At 66.8% G+C, this 17,618-nt stretch overlaps 1 protein-coding gene across 1 annotated transcript; it reads left to right on the forward strand.

Annotated features, from left to right (window-relative positions):
- Positions 1-2,489: 2,489 nt before the first annotated feature.
- On the forward strand, positions 2,490-14,725 carry AP1G2 (adaptor related protein complex 1 subunit gamma 2). Its single transcript, XM_084645655.1, has 22 exons — positions 2,490-2,513; positions 2,933-3,125; positions 3,984-4,108; positions 4,438-4,579; positions 4,758-4,854; positions 6,499-6,575; positions 6,947-7,042; positions 7,238-7,318; positions 7,396-7,494; positions 8,170-8,225; positions 8,941-9,054; positions 9,206-9,346; positions 9,440-9,494; positions 10,082-10,204; positions 10,364-10,453; positions 10,569-10,696; positions 11,740-11,844; positions 12,722-12,842; positions 13,442-13,556; positions 13,935-14,101; positions 14,301-14,399; positions 14,482-14,725. The coding sequence occupies exons 2-22, from the start codon at positions 2,934-2,936 to the stop codon at positions 14,584-14,586; spliced, it is 2,328 nt and encodes a 775-aa protein (XP_084501781.1). The 5' UTR covers positions 2,490-2,513; position 2,933; the 3' UTR covers positions 14,587-14,725.
- Positions 14,726-17,618: the final 2,893 nt, after the last annotated feature.

A 17,618-nucleotide genomic window follows, 5' to 3' on the forward strand; every position in this document is an offset into this window, starting at 1 on the left:
CTAGGTATAAATCAGGGGTCTCAAAAACGCAGCCACATGTGGCCGGCAGAGTTATTTCCTGTGGCCTGCCATAGGCGGACGTAGGCGCCGACTCCACCAGCAGCCAAGCTCAGCCTCAGCCCCAGCCCCTGCTCCTCCCTCCTCCCGAGCGCGCCGCGTCCCCGCTCCTCCGCTTACCTCCCAGTACTTCCTGCCACCAAACAGCTGTTTGGTGGCGCTCAGGACTTTCCAGGAGGGAGCAGGGATGCATGCACTCAGGGGAAGAGGCGGGGCCGGGGTGGGGATTTGGGGAAGGGGTTGGAATGGGGGCAGGGAGGGGGCGGAGTTGGGGTGGGGACTTTGGGAAGAGATGGGACACGGGCGGGGTCTTATGGAAAGGGTGGGGCCGGGGCAAGCAGGGGGAGGGGTGTCAGTGGTGCAGCCCTCGGGCCAATGTTCTCGTCCTCATGTGGCCCTCGTGGTGATTTGAGTTTGAGACCCCTGGTATAAAGCATCTAGACATTGGCGAATGAAGCAGTTCCCGTCAGGAATTCTCTCCTAGTTAACAATGGGTTTTATTTCCAGCTTGAAAACAGGGCCCCATTGTGCCGGGCGCTGCACAGACTCCAGCCGAGATCAGGGCCCCTGTCGTGTCTGGGGCTGCCTGGGTGGGGATGTCCGCTTGGGGCACCCCCTCCAGAGGATGGTCCCCTGTCGGGGTCCCCAAACTGCCCTGGCTGTTACCACACTGAGGATTCTGGGCAGGGGGTCTGGGGTCTCCAGCCCTAAGGGATTCTGGGAAGGGTCCCCCCTCCCCGGCATCTCTCCAGCAACATGCTGGGGTCTCCAACCATCTCCATGACTTTGGCGGCCCTAGATGTGGCCCAGTCTGCTCCCCACAATGCTGTCCCATGTTCTTACCCAGCCCCTGGGGATTTTGGGAAGGGTCCCCTTGACATCTCTTCAGGGATACCCCGTGAAGTTCTTCCCAGCCCTGGAGGATTATGGGAAAGGGCCCCTTGGTGCCCCCACCAGGCCACCCCATGCCCCTCCAGCGTCTCTGCAGGTGCAGGTCTCTGGCAGATGATCTGTCTTGCTCTTCCCATGGCCCAGCCTGGGCCTCGCCCCACCTCCAGGGTCCTGGGGGTGCTCCTGGACCCTCCTCTGACCGACGCACTTGGGAGTCCTCATCTCAGCCCTGGCAGGGGTGTGAGAAACACCCCCTGATGATGCCCCCCTGGGGACCCTCCATCTCAGCGCCTCTCCACGGGGTGGGGGTCCTGTACATGGCACCTGTTGACAGAACCGGGAGAGCAGGTCTGAGGAGGGAGACCCTGAGGAGTGGGGACCGGACAGCTCAAGCATTCGGCAGGGGTGGGGGTCAGTCTGGATTCCCCCAGGGGCTGGGGGACTAATCAAGGTTGGAGCTGGGGACTTGCATCTGTAACGGGGGCTCAGGGGGTTCAATCTGAGGGGTTGGATACTACGGGGGGGGGAGGAAGATGTTGTAATGACCTGGGCATAGGGGACCCCGCATCACCCAGGGACCCTGACTCTGTACAGACCGTGGGTTCCCCCTACTTTATAAGCTCTGCCCCCCTCAACTCCAGCCCCCCCCCCCGCTCCACTCCAGCCCAGGGGTGAGGAGAGGGACTTCAGGGCTGGGGGACTGGACTGTGGGCTCTTTGGGGGGGCTCTTATTTCCCACAACCAGAGAGAGGCCATGGCCCCCACCAATAGCACCCCCAGCCTGTCAAGGGCATCATCACTCAGCACCAACACAGAGGAGTCTGGGAGAGAACCCAGAAATCCGGGCCCACAGCCCCCACCAACCCACTGGGCCCCACTCCCCTCCCAGAGCCAGGGAGAGAACCCAGGAGTCCGGGCAGGCTCCCAGCCCCTCATTACCTAGTGTCCCTGATTGTAGTGTCTGCAGAGCCTGGGGGTTGCCCCTAGCCCCACACGCCCTCCGAGGCTGGGGTCGAAGGGGGATGGGCCAGGCTCCTTCTCCCTGGGTGGGACCCAGGCGTCCGCGGCTGCTGCTCTGCCCCGGTCCCACGCGCACTGAGCTCAGTGCCCCCAAGGGGGGGGGGTCCCGATGGAACGACACATCCCAGTTCCCCCTAAAGCCCCTCCCGCTTCCTCAGAACCCCCCCCGAAAACCGAGTAGCTCCCAGAACCCCCCGGTTCCCCCCAAAGACTCCCCCATTTTCCCCAGAACCCCCACAGTTTTTGCCCCCAGAAGCCCCAATCCCTCAGTTATTGCCCCACTCCCTGCTTCCAGCCGAACCCCCAAACAGTGCGTCCCCTGTTCCCCCTGTTTTCCCAGAACCCCCAGGCCCCCCAACCCCCAATTTTGCTCCCCCAACTCCCCAGTTGCCTCTTATCCCCCCTGTTTTTGCTTCCCCAATCCCGCTCCGGCTCCCGGCGGCCTCAATGGGTGAAGTTCCGTCCCGCGGCCAGTAGGGGGCGCCGGCCGCCAGGTGAGCGCAGCGCACAGGTGAGGTCTTCTGCGGAAGTCCGGAGACAGGCAGGTAAGGGGGGGCGGGGAGCGGAGCTCCCCCCGTCCTGGAGAGATGGAGGGGGAGGGGCTGATTTAGGAGAGCAGGCAGGTGACGGGGAGGCGGCGGCCCAGGGATGTGCCAGGAGGGGGTCTGGTGTGGGGTACGGGGGGAAAGGAAATGTGGGGGGCAAAGAGGGAGGGGGCCCAGGTGCACGTGGCGGGCGGGAAGGGAGGGGTGAGGGGAGTGGGGGGGTGGGGTCATGGAGGGGGAAATGGGCCCCGGGGGACCCGTGGGGGGAGAGACGTGGGGAGTGGGGGAAGGGCACTGGGGTGGAGGCAGGGCCCAGGTGTGGGGGGGAGGGAGAGGGGATGGGGAGCGGGGGGACTGGGATACGGGGTTCAGTTAGGGGCCGCTGTGTCTGGGCAGTAACCCCTTCCCCCTCCTCCCAGGATGGGGGACCCCCTCATGACGCTCCCGGAGCTGATCCGGGGAGTGCGGGGGGCGCGGACTCAGGAGTTGGTGCAGCGGGAGTGTGCCCGGATCCGGGGGGCCATTCGGACCGGGGACCCCCAGGCCGGCACCACCAACCTCACCAAACTGCTCTACATCCACCTGCTGGGGTACCCTGCCCACTTTGGCCAGGTATGGGAACCGCACCCTGATATCCCCCACGCCCCCACTGCACCCCCACACCTCAATATCCCCCACTGCACCCCCAGAGCTCCTACTGCCCCACTGCACCCCCAGCTCCCCCAATGCACCCCAGACCCTTATATTTCCCACTGCACCCCTGACCTCCTACTGCCCCTCTGCACCCCGATATCCCCCACTGTACCCCCAGACCCTGATATTCCCCCACTGTACCCCCAGGCCCCCCACTGGACACCCACACACAGATATCCCCCAATGCACCCCAACCTCCTACTGCCTCTCCACACCCCAATATCCCCCACTGCACCCTGAGACCCTCACTGCACACCCAGGCCCTGATATTCCCCACTGCACCCCCAGACCTCCATGCCCCAATATCCCCCACTTCACCCTCAGACCTTGATATCCCCAACTGCACACCCAGGCCCCCCATTGCACCTCCACACCCCAAGGCTCCTCATTGCCACCCCCACACCACAATAACCCCCTTTGCACCTCTAGTCCCCCCAAGATCTCTATATCTTCCCTTCATGCCCCCAGGGACCCCCAAACCCTGCCCTGCTGTGCCCCAAGGCCTGGTGGGACCCCAATATCACCCCACTGCACCCCTAACCCCCATCTGCTCCCCCCGGGAGGGACCCCAGCAGGGCAAGATGGGTACTAAGATTATTGTTAATTTCTCTTCCATCTGTCGCTCCTGAACTGCCTGCACCCCCAATCCTCCCACCCTGTATCCCCATCTCCCAGTTGCACCCCTCTGTGTCCCTTTCCTCCAGCATCCTCTCCCCTTCCCTGTTGCCCATCCCCCCACTGATCCCCTCTACCCCATGTGCCCCCTTGTCCCCCCAGATGGAGTGTCTGAAGCTCTTGGCCTCACCCCAATTCCACCAGAAGCGGATAGGCTACCTGGGTGCTGCGCTCCTATTGGACGAGAGGCAGGATGCCCACTTGCTCCTGACCAATAGCATCAAGAAGTGAGGGGGGAGCTCAAGAGGGCTGGTGTTTGGGGGGGCTGAGGATTGGAGATTTGGGGGGACCCCAAGGGGGCTCATGATTCTGAGGGTCTCTGGCTGAGATATGGGGGTTCAGGAAGTCAGGGGAGCTTCTGGCTATGGGGCACTAGAGGTTTGGGGGGCTAGGGTTGAATCTGGGCAGTGAAGACAGGAATTTGGGGTTCAGAGGATGAGGTTGGAGGGGTTGCGGTGTCCAGGCCGGGGTTTGGGGGGCTGAGAGCTCGGCTATGCTGGTTTGGGATCCAGGTCCCTGGCCCAGCCCTCAGGGTTCACCCCCTGTCTCCCCGCAGTGACCTAGCGCACCCCTCGCCCTGCGTGCAGGGCCTGGCGCTGGCCTGTCTGGGCTGCCTGGGCTCGGCCGGGATGTGCCGCGACCTGGTGGGGGAGGTGCAGCGACTGGCGGGAGACGCCCTGGCCCCCATGCGCAGGAAGGTGAGTGGGGACCCCCCAACCTCCCTGCCCCCCAACCCCTCCTCGCCGGGACCCCCATCCCCTACGATCCCTCTGCCCTCGGAGCCTCCCTTGTTCCCCCTTCCCCCACTCCCTTCTGCTCCCTATAACCCAGATCCCTGCCCCCCTGCAAGTCCTAACCCCCGCCTCTGCCCCCCAGGCTGTGGCCTGCGCTGTCCACATGGTCCGCAAAGTCCCGGAGCTCTCCGACATCTTCGTCCCCATCTGCGACCGGCTCCTCAAGGAGCACAGCCAAGGTGAGGGACCACGAAACACACCGTCCCCCCATCCTCGGTGCCGCCCCCCCAGGAACCTGCCCCCCCGGCCGCCGGGAACCTCTGCCCCCTGAAACGCCCAGTGCCCCCGATCCTCAGTGCCCCCCCCGGACCTACCCCCCTGGCCACCGGGAACCTCTGCCCCCTGAAAAGCCCCATCCCCCCGATCCTCAGTGCCCCTCCCAGCCGCCGGGAACCTCTGCCCCCTGAAACGCCCAGTGCCCCCGATCCTCAGTGCCCCCCCCGGACCTACCCCCCTGGCCACCGGGAACCTCTGCCCCCTGAAAAGCCCCATCCCCCCGATCCTCAGTGCCCCACCCCCCAACCGGCTCCTCAAGGAGTGCAGCCAAGGTGAGGGACCCCAAAATGCACTGTCCCCCCCATCCTCAGTGCAGCCCCCCCCGGAGACCTACCCCCCCCGGCAGCTGGGAACCTCTGCCCCCTGAAACACCCCATCCCCCCAATCCTCAGTGCCCCACCCCCCCATCTGCCAGGAACCTCTGTCCCATGAGATGCCCCTTCCACATCCTCAGTGCCCCCCCTCAACTGCTGGAAACCTTTGCCCCCTGGAACGCCCAGTCCCCCCAATCCTCAGTGCCCCACCCCGTGGCCACCGGGAACCTCTGCCCCCTGAAACGCCCCGTCCCCCCGATCCTCTGTGCCCCACCCCCCAACCGGCTCCTCAAGGAGTGCAGCCAAGGTGAGGGACCCCAAAATGCACTGTCCCCCCCATCCTCAGTGCAGCCCCGCCCCAGGGACCTACCCCCCCGCAGCAGCTGGGAACCTCTGCCCCCTGAAACACCCCATCCCCCCAATCCTCAGTGCCCCACCCCCCCATCTGCCAGGAACCTCTGTCCCATGAGATGCCCCTTCCACATCCTCAGTGCCCCCCCCAGCCGCTGGGAACCTCTGCCCCCTGGAACGCCCAGTCCCCCCAATCCTCAGTGCCCCACCCCCCTGTCTGCCAGGAACCTCTTCCCCCTGAAATGCCCCCCCATCCTGAGTGCCCCCCCGGCCGCCGGGAACTTCTGCCCCCCTGAAACGCCGCAACCCGCTGGAGAACCCCCCCATCCTGCGCTGTGATCCTGCCTCAGCGCGAGGGACCCCGGAGGGCCTTCCACCCCAACCTTTCTAGGGTGGGGGGGGGGAGCAGACGTGGGAATGGAGGGATGGACCCCTAGAGGGACCTTCTGCCTCCAGCCCCTCCTCTGACCCTCTGCTGCCTGGCAGCAGCCATGGAAATCGGTCTGTGGGTGCTGCAGACGGGGGGTGTCGCCCCCCCGGGGTCCAGCAGTTGGGTCTCGCCACCTGCAGTGAGTCTGCCCAGGCCTCCCTGGTCCCTTAGACTCCAACCCAGATGGACTCAAACACCCCCTCCTCCAGCGGCTAGGGAGACCGTCGGGAAACTGAGGCACACCTAGGGGTCATACCCCTCTCAGCAAAAAACCCTCGTAGGCCCATGACCCCCAACCGCAGAGGAGCTGGCCCCTGCCAAAGATTGTCCTGCAGCCCCAAATGTTAACTGATGCCCTGGTGAGGGACTTCAGCCCAGAGAGAAGGGGCAGGGGGTTACAGTCCTTGCCCTGAGCCCCGGGACTTGACTGACACCTGTCGGCCTCATGTCAGGCCTCCTTCACGGCACCCTGCTGTTGATCACGGAAATGTGCGAGCGAAGGCCCGATGTCTTGAATCACTTCCGCAAGGTGAGAGAACCCAGGAGTCCTGGCTCCCAGCACCCCCCAGCTCTAACCACTATGCCCCACTCCCCTCACGCAGCTGGGAGAGAACCCAGGAGTCCTGGCTCCCAGCACCCCCTGCTCTAACCACTACACCCCACTCCCCTCACACAGCTGGGAGAGAACCCAGGAGTCCTGGCTCCCAGGACCCCCTGCTCTAACCACTATGCCCCACTCCCCTCACGCAGCTGGGAGAGAACCCAGACCCCACTCCCCTCCCAGAGCTGGGAATAGGTGTTCCCAGAGGGTGGTAGGGGATATGGGGGGGTGGGGAGAGAAGGGAGGGGGTGATGGGAGTGATATGGGGGGCAATGTATTCACCCCCCTTTCCCCTGCAGGCCGTGCCCCGAGTGGTGGAGATTCTGCACAACTTGGAGGTGTCAGGGTACTCGCTGGAGCACAGCATCATGGGGGTCAGCAACCCCTTCCTGCAGGTACCCCCTTCCCTGCCCCCCAGCCTCGCGCTCCCCACCTTGCCCTTCCCCATCCCCTCAAACACACTTCCCCCCCAACTCCTTCCCAGGCCTCTACCATCCCCCAAGGCCCCCCACCGCCCCTGCCCCTTGGGGTCCCTCTCACCACCCTCCCCCGACACCTCCCTCTCTGACCCCCCCAATTTCCTCCCCCAGGTGCGCGCCCTGCGGCTGCTGAGAGTCCTTGGACAGGGCAGCGAGGAGGCCAGCGAGGCCATGAACGACACCCTGGCCCAGGTGGGTGGGGCATGGGGTGGGGGCGGGGGGAGCAAGCACCGAGCCGGCACTGATCCCCTCCATGTCCCCCCTGCCAGGTGGCCATGAACACGGAGACCTCGCACAACGTGGGCAGCGCGGTGCTGTACGAGACGGTCCTGACCATCACGGCGGTGCACTCGGCACCCGGCCTGCGGGTACGGGGGGCACAAAGCTGAGCCCACCCATTGGGGGAAGCACTCCTCCACCCGTGACTCTGGCTTGCTCCCCCCTTCCCCCAATCAGTTGAGAATCCAGCAGCAGGTAGTTCCACAGGTTAACGCCCCCCCAACTGCCTCCCAGGCATCATTTAACCCTGGGGCCTGATTCCCCACTCCCTCTCTGCCTGCTCTGCCCCATCCCCTCCTTCCTCCCCACTCATTCGTTCTCTTTGCCCTGCTCCCCGTTCCCTCCCCCAGTCGGACCTGAATCCAGTAGCAGGTAGTTCCGCAGGTCAATGCACCCAAACTGCCCCCAGAAGCAATCTAATCATGAGACCCGTTTCCCCACTCATTCTTTGGCTTCTCTGCCCCATTCCTCCCCGACGCCCCACCACTCCTCCTCCAATTCTCTCTCCCTTTCCCTCATTCCCAGCCCCCTCCCTTCAACATTTGGGCTAAAATCCAGTAGCGGGTAGTTCTGCAGGTTAACACCACCCAACCCACTCCTAGGTGTATTCTAACCCTGGGATCTGATTCCCTGCTCATTCCCTGGCTGCTCTGCCCCATCCCCTCCTTCCCAGCTTCCCTCCCCCAGTCTGGGACTGGTATCAATGGGGTAAGTTGTCTCCAGTTTCAGCCTCTTCCCCCTGTTCTCCCCTCTCCCCCCACCAGGTTCTGGCTGTCAATATTCTGGGACGATTCCTCCTCAGCAGGGATCGAAACATCAGGTAAAAGGACCCAGGCGTCTGGTATGCTCCCTGTGGCCCCTAGTAAGAAAGGGGGCAGGAAGAGACCAGGACTGGGAAAGGTCCCCAGGTGTCCGGGATATTAGCCCCCTGTGGAGATGGAGTGGGTTGGGGGGGAACGGAGGGAGCAGGGGGTGGGGCTCGGTTTGGGGGTGGGGCGGTCAGGGAGGATGAGGGGCAAGGGCTGGGTTTTGGGTGAGAAAGGGAGAGGGGGTGGGGCTAGATTGGTGGGGGTCCAAGAGGGTGGAGAGAAGCTGTTTTGAGCAGTTGGGAGGATCGGGAGAGGGGCTGGGTTGGGGGACCTGAGTTTGGGGGGGTGAGGAGGGGCTGAGTGGGGGGATCTGAGTTTGGGGTTCAGGGCAGGGAGGGGCTGGGTTGGGAGACCTGAGTTTGGGAGTACAGGGTGGGGAAGGGCTGGGTCAGGGGATCTGTGTTTGGGGGTGCGGGAGGCAGTGGCTGGATCGGGGGATCTGAGTTTGGGGGCCAGGGCAGGGAGGGGCTGGGTTGGGAGACCTGAGTTTGGGAGTACAGGGTGGGGAAGGGCTGGGTCAGGGGATCTGTGTTTGGGGGTGCGGGGGGCAGTGGCTGGATCGGGGGATCTGAGTTTGGGGGCCAGGGCAGGGAGGGGCTGGGGGGGCTGGAGAGCGTCCGGGAGGCCACGTGGGGCACTCACCCCAGGGCGGGGGCTGTCCCCCAGGTCCGTGGCCCTGATGTCCCTGCTGCGGCTGGTGCGTGTGGACCAGAGCGCCCTCCAGAGGCACCGGGCCACCGTGCTGGCCTGTCTGCGCGACCCGGACCCCTCCATCCACCGGTGAGACACGGGGGGGGCGACCTCCCCCTCTTCCCCCCTGTGACCGACCCCCCCCCCGTGACCGATCCCCCCCCGGTGACTGACCCCCTCTCCCCGCCCAGCGTCAGTTCCCCCTGCCCCCAGTAACTGACCCCTCCCTCCCTGCCCCCAGACGTGCCCTGGATCTCAGCCTGGCCCTGATGACGGGCGCCAATGTCCGGACCATGACCCAGGAGCTGCTGGGGTTCCTGGAGACCTGCCCCCCGGCCATGAAGCCCCCCTGTGCCTCTGGGCTGCTCTTCGCCGCCGAGAGGTAAGTCTGGCTGGCAGGGGGCATGATGGGGAGTGGGGCCAGGGGGTCACAGTGTGGCCCCCCCTCACCCCTTTTATCTCTTGTCACCCCCAGATTTGCCCCAAACAAACGCTGGCACATAGATACCATGCTGCAAGTGCTGACCATGGTGAGAGGCGGGGATCTCGGGATGCAGGGAGCACAGAGGGGTCTGGGGGGGCAGCGGGGAGATCGGGGTGCAGGAGGCATGCAGAGGGACCTGGGGGCACGGGGAGATCGGGGTGCAGGGAGCATGTGGAGAGAGCTGGGGGGGGCAGCGTGGTTGTGGGTGGGGGTGAGACTGGGCTGGAGGGGATAGTTGGCGGGGGGAGATGGGGGAAAGAGCTTGTATTCTCCCGTCACGGTGCAGGTGTCATATAGAACATGAGTTGTGACAATGTCTGTTTCTAGGGGCTCCCATGAGGCACTGCCATCCTCCCATGTCTGTTTCCAGGCTCTGCGCCCCACCCTGGAAACTGACAGAGGGTCCCTTTTAGACCCTTTGGGCTCTTTAACTCATTAGTGGCTGGCTAGGAATAGATGGGAGAGGGGAGGGAGGGGCACTGGGGTAAGTGGCAGGGAGGAGGGGCAGATGGGGGACGGGGGGAGGGGTGGATAGGGTTCTGTGGGGGGTGAAGGAGCTGGGGGAGGGGGAAGGAGGGATGGGGGGCCCCGGTGGGTGGGGGGCAGCGGGTAACCAGGTCTCCCCTGCCCCAGGCCGGCTCCTTGGTGCCGGACAATGCTGTCTCCCGCCTGATCCAGCTGATTGTGGGGGCTGGGGAGCTGCACCCCTACATCATGAGACGTCTCTATGGGGCACTGGCCTGCGACATCTCCCAGGTGAGGGGGGGTCTCGGTGGGGGAGGGGGAGAAGGGAGGACGGAGGAGATGGGTGGGGGGCGGTGGAGTCCTGGTGGGGGGCGGGGCCAGGCAGTTTTGGGGGTGGCTAAGCCCCACTGTCTCATTTGGGGGTCGTCCCCCACCCTGCTTTTCCCCCAGCAACCCCTGGTGCAGGTGGCCACCTGGTGCATCGGCGAGTACGGCGACCTTCTCTTAGCCGACAGCTGCGAGGAGGCGGAGCCTGTGCAGGTCAGGGGGCGGGGCTGCAAGCTGGAGCGGCGGGGTCAGGGCCATTGGGGTGCCTGGCTGTGGCGCAGCAGGGGAATGGCACGGCTCACCCCTTGCCCCGTGTCGCCCCCCGCAGGTGGAGGAGGGGCAGGTGCCGGCGCTGCTGGAGCGGGTGCTGCAGTCTCACCTCTCGCTGCCCCCCACACGAGCCCTCGCCCTGACGGCCCTCATGAAACTCAGCACCCGCCTGCCGGGGGACATCGAGTGAGGCACCCCCAGGATCCCCGTGCATGCTCCCTGCACCCCAAATCCCCCTCAGCACCCCAGAATCCCCGTGCATGCTCCCTGCACCCCAAATCCCCCTCAGCACCCCCAGAATCTCCGTGCATGCTCCCTGCACCCCAAATCCCCCTCAGCACCCCAGAATCCCCGTGCATGCTCCCTGCACCCCAAATCCCCCTCAGCACCCCAGAATCCCCGTGCATGCTCCCTGCACCCCAAATCCCCCTCAGCACCCCAGAGTCTCCGTGCATGCTCCCTGCACCCCAAATCCCCCTCAGCACCCCAGAATCCCCGTGCATGCTCCCTGCACCCCCAATCCCCCTCAGCACCCCAGAATCCCCGTGCATGCTCCATGCACCCCAAATCCCCCTCAGCACCCCAGAATCCCCGTGCATGCTCCCTGCACCCCAAATCCCCCTCAGCACCCCAGAATCCCCGTGCATGCTCCCTGCACCCCAAATCCCCCTCAGCACCCCCAGAATCTCCATGCATGCTCCCTACACCCCAAATCTCCATTGACCTCCAGAATCCCTTTGCATGCTCCCTGCACCCCCAAATCCCCACTGCACCCCCATAATCCCTGTGCATGCTCCTTGCACCCCCAGAATGCCTTCTCCACCCCAATGTCACATGCATGCTCCCTGCACCCCATATCTCTGTGTATGCTCCCTGCACCCTCAACATCCCCATGCACATTCCCTGTACCCCAGATCCCCTCTACACCCCAGAATCCCTGTGCATGCTCCCTGCACCCCCAAAATCCTCTCTTCCCTCCCTGATTTTTATGAATCCTCCCAGAACTCTCCCTGCACCCCATGTCCCCACTGTGGCTCCAAACCCAGCAGCACCCCAATGTTGTGCATGCACCCAAAATCTCCTTGGAACCCCCACCAGCTCCCCCATGCACCCGGAAATCCTTCCTGCCCCCCATTTCCAGGCACCTTTCTTCCCCCCGCCTTTCCCTTCACCCCCTAGCCCCCCTTTACCGCTGGAAGTTGATGGGCCCCCAATTTGTCTCCACCCAGCCGCATCCGGCGGATTGTCTCGGTGTTCGGCAGCTGCCATGACATCGAGCTCCAGCAGAGGGCGGTGGAGTACAACGCCCTCTTCAGGAAATATGACCACCTCAGGTAGCGGGAGGGCGGGGAGCCAGGACTCCTGGGTCCCATCCCTGGCTCTGGGTGGAGAGTGGGGGCTGGTGATTGGAGCCAGGGGGGCTGGGAGCCAGGACTCCTGGGTTCTCTCCCTGGGTCTGGGAGGGGAGAGGGGTGTAGTGGGGGGCGGGCTGGGAGCCAGGTCTCCTGGGTTCTCTCCCTGGGTCTGGGAGGGGAGAGGGGTGTAGTGGGGGGCGGGCTGGGAGCCAGGTCTCCTGGGTTCTCTCCCTGGGTCTGGGAGGGGAGAGGGGTGTAGTGGGGGGCGGGCTGGGAGCCAGGTCTCCTGGGTTCTCTCTCTGGGTCTGGGAGGGGAGTGGGGTGTAGTGGGGGGCGGGCTGGGAGCCAGGTCTCCTGGGTTCTCTCCCCAGGTCTGGGAGGGGAGTGGGGTGTAGTGGGGGGCGGGCTGGGAGCCAGGTCTCCTGGGTTCTCTCTCTGGGTCTGGGAGGGGAGAGGGGTGTAGTGGGGGGCGGGCTGGGAGCCAGGTCTCCTGGGTTCTCTCCCCAGGTCTGGGAGGGGAGAGGGGTGTAGTGGGGGGCGGGCTGGGAGCCAGGTCTCCTGGGTTCTCTCCCCGGGTCTGGGAGGGGAGTGGGGTGTAGTGGGGGGCGGGCTGGGAGCCAGGTCTCCTGGGTTCTCTCCCCGGGTCTGGGAGGGGAGTGGGGTGTAGTGGGGGGCGGGCTGGGAGCCAGGTCTCCTGGGTTCTCTCCCCAGGTCTGGGAGGGGAGTGGGGTGTAGTGGGGGGCGGGCTGGGAGCCAGGACTCCTGGGTTCTCTCCCCAGGTCTGGGAGGGGAGTGGGGTGTAGTGGGGGGCGGGCTGGGAGCCAGGACTCCTGGGTTCTCAGGCTCATTCCCACAGGGCGTCTGTGCTGGAGAAGATGCCGCTGGTGAGGGCTGAGGAAGAGGAAGGAGCTGAGGTTGTTGCACCAGGAGGCCAGAAGAGGGCGCCGTTCTCCACCGCTCAGGAGGAGCCCAGCCAGGTGTGGAACGTGTCCCGGGGCTGGGGGGGCGCTGGTCTGGGGGGGTGCTGGGCTGGAGGGGTGGGCGTCCCGGCCGTGCCCCTTCTCCCAGCCTGGTCTGGGGGGGCGCTGGGCTGGAGGGGGGGGCGTCCCGGCCGTGCCCCTTCTCCCAGCCTGGTCTGGGGGGGCGCTGGTCTGGGGGGGGCGTCCCGGCCGTGCCCCTTCTCCCAGCCTGGTCTGGGGGGGTGCTGGGCTGGAGGGGGGGGCGTCCCGGCCGTGCCCCTTCTCCCAGCTTGGTCTGGGGGGGCGCTGGGCTGGAGGGGGGGGCGTCCCGGCCGTGCCCCTTCTCCCAGCTTGGTCTGGGGGGGCGCTGGGCTGGGGGGGGGCGTCCTGGCCGTGCCCCTTCTCCCAGCCTGGTCTGGGGGGGCGCTGGGCTGGAGGGGGGGGCGTCCTTTCCGTGCCCCTTCTCCCAGCCTGGTCTGGTGGGGCGCTGGGCTGGAGGGGGGCGTCCCGGCCGTGCCCCTTCTCCCAGCCTGGTCTGGGGGGGCGCTGGTCTGGGGGGCTCCTAGACACTCCCTGTCCCCCCCAACCCCCATCCCACCTTCTCTCTCCTCCTGTAGGTCGCTGACCTCTTGGATCTCCTTGGGGGGCCCCCAGCTGACCCCCTGGTCCCCGCAGGCTCAGACACTCCTGTGGCCGAATCTCTGCTGGACTTGCTGGAAGACGTGACAACTGGTGATAAATCGGGGGGAGGCTGGGGTCAAGCGGTGGGGCAGTGAGGAATGGGGGGCTGGGAACTGGTGGGGGGTTAGAAATGAGGGGGGCTGGGGTCAGGTGTGGGGGTGGTGAGGAGTGGGGGGCTGGAAAGAGGCTGGGTTGAGGAATGTGGGGGCTGGGGTCAAGTGTGGGGGCAGTGAGGAATGGGGGCCTGGGATCAGGTGGGGTGGTGAGCAGTGGGGGGCTGGAAAGGGGCTGGGTTGAGGAATGGGGGGGCTGGGGTCAAGTGTGGGGGCAGTGAGGAATGAAGGGAGGGCTGGGAATCAGTGGGGGCATTTTGTGGAGTGGGGAGTGGGGGCACCCGTGAGTCCTTGGTGTCAATCTCTCACCCCCCAGCACCCCCCATCCCCCCGCTGAGGGTGTGGGAGGGGGACGGGCTGCGGCTGGACTTTGCCTTCCAGCGCCCCCCAGCCGACCCCCACCTGCTCCTCATCACGGCCAGCGCCAGCCGCACCCAGCCCGGCACCACCTTGGGGTTCCTGCTCCAGGCGGCCGTGCCCAAGGTGAGCCCCCCTTCCTGGTGCCCCGCCCCCCTCTGGGGGGACTGGAGTCCCGCCTTAGGGACAGGGACGATCTCTGGCATGGGGGAGGGGGAACTGGAGCCATAGGGCGGGGTGGGGGAGGGGAGAGGAAGGGGCAGAGCACGGGGACAGGGGGCATTTCGGGGCTGGGTTGCCCCCCACTGACCCCCCCACCCCTCAGGCTCTGCAGGTGCAGTTGGAGGCCCCCAGCGGGACGTCGGTGCCGGGCCCCGATGGGGCCCCCCTGAGCCAGCAGCTGCGTGTGCGGAACCCCGGCCAGGTGAGGGGGGGCATCAGCCCGGGGATCCCCTCCCCCATCTCTCTCCTCACAGCCCCCCCCTGACTCCCCCTTCTCCACCCAGGCTCCCCTGCGGATGCGCCTGCGACTGGCCTATACGCCCCCCGCGGGGGTCCCGGTGCAGGAGACCCTGGAGATCAACGACTTCCCTGCAGCTGCCTGGCAGTGACCGACCCCCCAGATCCGAGAGGGCCCCGCCCCCGGGCCATGGTTCCTGCCAGCCGCCACCAGGGGGCGCTGTTGATCTGGACAGAGATGGGGGGGATGGGGGAGGGCTGCGTAAATAAAAACAGCCCCCCCCACCCGGAGAGACAGAGTCTGTGTCCAGTGTGTGTACATTGGGGGGGAGCGGGGCGGGGGGGCACTGCCTGGGTTGGGGTTTGGGGCTGGTGAGAAAGGGAGGGGTCTGGACGTCAAGCATGGGGTGGGGACTAGGAGTGGGGGCAGGGAGAGGGAGGGGGGATCCCAGGCCGGGGGGGGGCTGGTTGGGGGGCAGGCAGACCCAGGGGGCATCCCAGGTGGGGGGAGGGGGATCCCAGGCCTGGGGGGGCAGGTTGGGGAGGAAGCAGGGGGGGGATCCCACGCCAGGAGGGGCTGGTTGGGGGGCAGGCACAGGGAGGGGGGATCCCAGGCCTGGGGGAGGGGTTGGGGGGAGGAGAGGCTGGGGGGGAAGCAGAGGGAGGGGGGATCCCAGGCCTGGGGGAGGGGTTGGGGGGAGGAGAGGCTGGGGGGGAAGCAGAGGGAGGGGGGATCCCTGGTGGGGGGGAGGTGGATCCTAGGCCTGGAGGGAAGGGATGCGGGGGGGGCAGACAGAGGGAGGGGGGATCCCAGGCCTGGGGGGGCTGGTTGGGGGGAGGGCGGCTCGGAAGCGCTGGGGAAGCCCAGGGCAGGGCGATTCCCTCCCCCCACCCAGGATCGATGCCATCGAGCGGGTTTCTCCGGCGGCTGGAATCCGCATCGGGCGGCGGCGGCGCGGGGCGGAGCCGGGTCCCGCCAGCAGGTGGCGCTGCTGCCCCTCCCCCGCTTCATTCATATTCCAGCCGGGGCGCCGCCCCCCGCCTCCAATTAACTTGGTGCCTCACTGCAGCGTCCCCCCCCCGCGCCCGCCCCCGCCGCGCCGGGCGGGGGGGAAGCGGCGGAGCGAAGGAGCCGTAATGGCCGGGGGCCTGGGATTGCCCCTCACTCCCGACCCGCAGCCCCCCACCCCCGCCAGTGCCCCTCACTACCACCCCGCAGCCCCCGCCCCCCCGCCCCGCTGGTGCCCCTCACTCCCGACCCGCCCCTCACTCCCCCGCCCCGCCGGTGCCCCTCACTACCACCCCGCAGCCCCCTTCTCCCCCCTGCCTTGCCGGTGCCCCTCACTCCCAACCCGCAGCCCCCCCCCACCCCCCCTGCCCCGCCGGTGCCCCTCACTACCACCCCGCAGCCCCCGCCCCGCTGGTGCCCCTCACTCCCGACCCGCAGCCCCCCCACCCCCTACCCCGCCGGTGCCCCTCACTCCTGACCCGCCCCTCACTCCCGACCCGCAGCCCCCCGCCCCGCCGGTGCCCCTCACTACCACCCCGCAGCCCCCTTCTCCCCCCTGCCTTGCCGGTGCCCCTCACTCCCAACCCGCAGCCCCCCTGCCCCGCCGGTGCCCCTCACTACCACCCCGCAGCCCCCTTCTCCCCCCTGCCTTGCCGGTGCCCCTCACTCCCGACCCGCAGCCCCCCCACCCCCGCGCCCCGCCGGTGCCCCTCACTCCTGACCCGCAGCCCCCCACCCCCTCCGCGCCCCTCACTACCACCCCGCAGCCCCCCCACCCCCGCGCCCCGCTGGTGCCCCTCACTCCCGCCCCGCCCCTCACTCCTGACCTGCAGCCCCCCGCCCCGCCGGTGCCCCTCACTACCACCCCGCAGCCCCCTGCTCCCCCCTGCCTTGCCGGTGCCCCTCACTCCCGACCCGCAGCCCCCCCACCCCCCTGCCCCGCCGGTGCCCCTCACTCCTGACCCGCAGCCCCCCCACCTCCCCGGTGCCCCTCACTACCACCCCGCAGCCCCCTGTCCCTCCCCGCCCAGCCAGTGCCCCTCACTCCCGACCCGCCCCTCAGTCCCGACCTGCACCCCCCCCAACCCCCCGCCCCGCCGGTGCCCCTCATTACCACCCCACAGCCCCCTGCCCCCCCCGCCCCACCGGTGCCCCTCACTCCCGAACCGCAGCCCCCCCGCCCCCCCGCCCTGCTGGTGCCCCTCACTGCCGACCTGCAGCCCCCCCTAGCCCAGCCCTGGGCCCCTCCTGGCCCTGCTGATGCCCCTCATTCCCTCAACCTCCTGTGGTTCGCCTGGCACTGGATTTTCTCTGTTGTTTCCGTCTGTCTGTGCCCATGTGATGGGGGGGCCGTGCCAGCCCCCTCTGTCCTCTCCTTGCCCTCACCACCCACGTGAATTCGCTCCTCAGTTAATTGGATTTCTGTTCCTGGTGATTAGGGGGTGGGGGGCAGGGTATTTGGGGGGCCTCGTGCCGGGGGTCCTTAAAACAAGAGAAAAGGCTGAAGTCGTGAAGGAGGGGTGAGGGCTGCAGACCAAGGTGGAAGGAAAGGAGCCAGGGAGGGGCAAGCGGGAACGAGGAAGGAAGAAGGGCTCAGGGAGAAGCCCGCGGCTTCGGGGAAATGGGGGGGGTCTTCACCTGGCAACAGGAGGCTGAGTGAGACTCAGCAAAGGGTTGCCTGTACTGCACAGCTTACTAACATGGGCCCCGCCAGGCAGTGAGAGAACCCAGGAGTCCGGGCTCCCAGCGCCTCCCTCCCCGCTCTAACCACTGGCTCCCTCCCCGCTCTAACCACCACACTCCCCTCCCAGATCTGGGGAATGGAACCCAGGTATCCTGGCCCCCAGCACCAGCCTGGGAGTTTTGTTTGTCTTCCTGTGTGCCGTTTTCTCCTTCTTTCTTCCCCTTGTATCCCCTCCCTCACCCCCCCCCTCCAGAAGAATTTTAATTAGTGTCTCAGGTTTAATTAATTCAGATGCTAATTAACGAGGCGGCGGGGGTGGGTGGAGGGCCCAGATTGGGGGGGAGGGGGGCGGATGGGCCCAGCGGGCTTGGCATGATGCCACCACTGTCTGGGAGAATGGGCTGGAGTGGGGGAGGGGAATGGACAGAATGAAGAAGGGCAGCGGGCGGAGGAGTGATGGGGTGGCTGTCTCCCCGCCCCCTCCAGGTCCA

This window comes from Lepidochelys olivacea (genome assembly GCF_965140295.1).
Source record: "Lepidochelys olivacea isolate rLepOli2 genome assembly, chromosome: 13".
Classification (NCBI taxonomy): Eukaryota; Metazoa; Chordata; order Testudines; family Cheloniidae; genus Lepidochelys; species Lepidochelys olivacea.